The sequence below is a fragment of the Wasmannia auropunctata genome, unplaced genomic scaffold, assembly GCF_000956235.1.
Source record: "Wasmannia auropunctata unplaced genomic scaffold, wasmannia.A_1.0 LD334866.1, whole genome shotgun sequence".
Taxonomy (NCBI): Eukaryota; Metazoa; Arthropoda; class Insecta; order Hymenoptera; family Formicidae; genus Wasmannia; species Wasmannia auropunctata.
In genome coordinates this window covers 55,632-58,815 of record NW_012028024.1, presented here as the reverse complement: position 1 = coordinate 58,815, position 3,184 = coordinate 55,632, and the positions used below count along the sequence as shown (strand labels likewise).

At 29.9% G+C, this 3,184-nt stretch overlaps 1 protein-coding gene across 2 annotated transcripts in view; it reads left to right on the top strand.

Annotated features, from left to right (window-relative positions):
- Positions 1-343: 343 nt before the first annotated feature.
- The window catches only part of LOC105457961 (venom protease-like), a 15,812-nt gene continuing 12,971 nt past the window's right edge, over positions 344-3,184 (top strand). Inside the window, exons 1-2 of one of the 2 annotated variants that reach the window (XM_011702943.1) lie at positions 344-482; positions 2,402-2,493. In XM_011702943.1, the coding sequence (XP_011701245.1) occupies positions 2,427-2,493 (67 nt within the window). In that variant the 5' untranslated portion in view covers positions 344-482; positions 2,402-2,426. Of the gene's footprint in view, positions 487-2,401; positions 2,494-3,184 lie in introns of both variants that reach the window. The other variant, XM_011702944.1, reaches the window with a different exon arrangement.

The window sequence follows — 3,184 nt, the reverse complement described above, 5'->3', positions numbered from 1 at the left end:
CTTGCATTTCATTGGATCCAACCCAAAACAAAAGTTGCGCGGCGATACCTACGCGAAGACTCAGTTTTTCGCTGAGTGGACCTACTGGTTATACTGTGATAACCGCTCAAGGGCGCCAATCATACAAAATATATTGTCTATTCGCTCGCGCGCTTTTCCCCCACTTTACTGATAAACGTCAAAAAAAGTGGTCTTTCACGATGGCTGCCATGACGTAGTTCCGTCCACGGATCAGCCTACCCTCACTACCGATACATTACTCGCTTCTTCTTTTTACGCAATGAATACATAATAGATTTTTCGAGCAGGCTAATTTAGAGGGAGCTAATGTACTATAAAAGCTGTGAACACATAAAGAGAAATACACATTTATTATCAAGCTGTCGAAGTGAAGTTATTCAGTATAACAACCAAACAATTCTCGCAAAAGTTGCTGACGTTTGCATATATAAAAAAGAAGCTAAGTTGGAGAGAACTCCTTGGTTTGTACGATAATCATTATTACATTATTGTACATTATTGAGTCGAATCTCAGTAAACACCAACAGTAACATAACATTGATGTTAAAATATCAGATTCAAAAATTTAATATAAATTTAATATAACACCATATGTTACTTTGTAATAGTTACATTATTAAATATGACATTTTAATATTTATGTTATGTTAACATTTGTTTATGTTTATTGAAATGTATAAATTCCACTGTATTGCTAATAATTACATTTTTAATGCAGCTTTTGCGATAACAGATTCTTCTTCGTCATATCAATCGTTTTAATATCTATTTTGTTAATATAAATAAAAAGATATACTTTTCAATGAATATGATAGGAAGAAATATAATTTAAGAAACTGTTCTAATCGTAAGATATGATATAATATTTTTATCAATAATTATCATTTGAATTAGACTGCCTATGTGAATAACATAACTAAATTCGAGAGAGCCTTCTGCGGTTACGGCTGAATCTTGGTGCCTAACGAATTTTATATGAATTTTTTAACTCCATGTTTAGCTGTTCAACTGTGCGCTGAATAAATTTTTGGATTTGCAATTAATAACTGAGATTGAAACAGAAATATCATATTGATCTTCAATTCTTAATAAATCATGCTTATATTATGCATTTTAAAATACTAAAAAGATGTTATTGCGAAAAATATTTTCTCAGCCAGGATTTAATATTTTTATATTTGACAGTAAGATACAGCGTTTAATTATTCAATTGACTTTATAGTTTCTATCGATCTACTAGAGAATTCTTTAATCGCAAATTTTTTGATGGACTTGCTTTGGATTCTTCAGAAGAAATTTTAAAAAATTAAAAATATAATTTAAAAAATATAAAATTTGAAATATATTTATATACCTTTGCATAATAAGATTTACATAAATATTTTAAATTTAAATGTAATTTTTTTTTTATATTATAGTCAAAGTTTAAGTTATTAACTTATTTTTCCCTGGCGTGTTATGTATATTTGGCGATATCTTTGGCGTGATGTCTTTTTTATTGAATTCGGAGCGATTTTATCAACGCTACGTATACGGTTAGAATATAACTTTTAATTAACTTCAACCATGAAACGAAATTGCTGAGCAATCTTACAATGTTATCACGCTAGGTTGCAAATGATTATAGTATAGGCGTATTCGGGGAGCACGCTTTGTCAGTGCTATCAGCGTTATTATATTTATCATTTATTAGACGTACTTAAGACAAGAATAGAATGATGCGATAACTGTTTGCATGCCCATCGAATATGTCTTATAACACAATCCAATATGGTTAACGAGTGTATTTGTTCAATATTACCCAAGCAGAACTTATTTTCATACTAATTACAATGATGGAGCATTGAAATCTCCGCGCACGTATTACGTACGTTACGGTTTATTGAATTTGCAATTCTTTTATGTTCATCATAAGCATCTTATTTCGACTCATCTGTATTGTCAAAATACAAACGGAAGCTGCTTTCAATATTTTAACAATATCATAATTATGTTTAACATACAATTCATAATGATAAAAGCAAATATACAGAGGGTATTTTAAATGATCCATTAAGATTTCTCGAAAACTATGATAGATACAAAAAAATGTTTCAAACAAAAGTTGTTTGACTTCAAAGGGGACATAAAATGATACCATTGGTTTGACTTTGGGTGGGGCTGTCAAAGTTACTTCAAATTTTTTAAATAGAATCCCCCATTTTTTATTGCATATTTTTGTAGCTTATCTCGAGAGCTTTCAAAAACACTATAATAAAATATTTTTTTATTAAGCACTTTTCGAATTATAAGACTTGAAAATTACAATACCACTGACATTAGCATTATCCGAAGTATCCGAACAATGACTAAAACCTGTAAAAATATTGTATTTTTGCAGAATACCTGTAGACAAGTGACTCATAATGTCAACTGTGATATTAGTATTCATTGGTTTGCTGTGTGCATTAATACCGTCGATGCATTCTCAAGGTATGCTTTTTATCATCTTTTTGAATCCACGGATTCCATTACAATCTTTAGCTCATTGTCAGTCAGAAACTTTGTTTAGGTACTTTTTTTGTAGAGAAATCAAATATGTCAAAATGTCATCGAAAAATGCGCTTAGCTTTGTAAACATTACCTATCCGTATACTTGTCCATTTACATAATATTAATTTTTATAATTTTTTAAAAATTCGTAATATTACAAAGTACACATTACGGTGGAACAAGGCACGCGAATAAACTTAATTTTTCCATTTTATTTAAGTACATACTGATATAATCATCGCGTAATAATGCTGGTATTATTATAGAATAGTATTTTTTCGATCACAGTGTATATATATATTTACAATGTAATGAAACTTTTTATTTTTTCATTATATATATTGAGAAATTACAGTATTAACGTAGAACTGTCCGAACATGGCCAAAGTCGGATCTTTTAACCCTAGACTACCACACCATATTTGCCACCCAAATTTACCACACTGGGTAAAATTTACCCGGCCTACCTATTTTGTTGCGTAACTTCGGTTCAAACGCTGCATCAATTTAGAACTTTTTTTTTAATCTATACGCCAAACAGTAAGAAAGGTAACTGAATGGATAGTAACACTCAAAGATCTAAAGGACATAAACAATTTGCAAAAATGTACATCAGCTTTTATATCTTTTC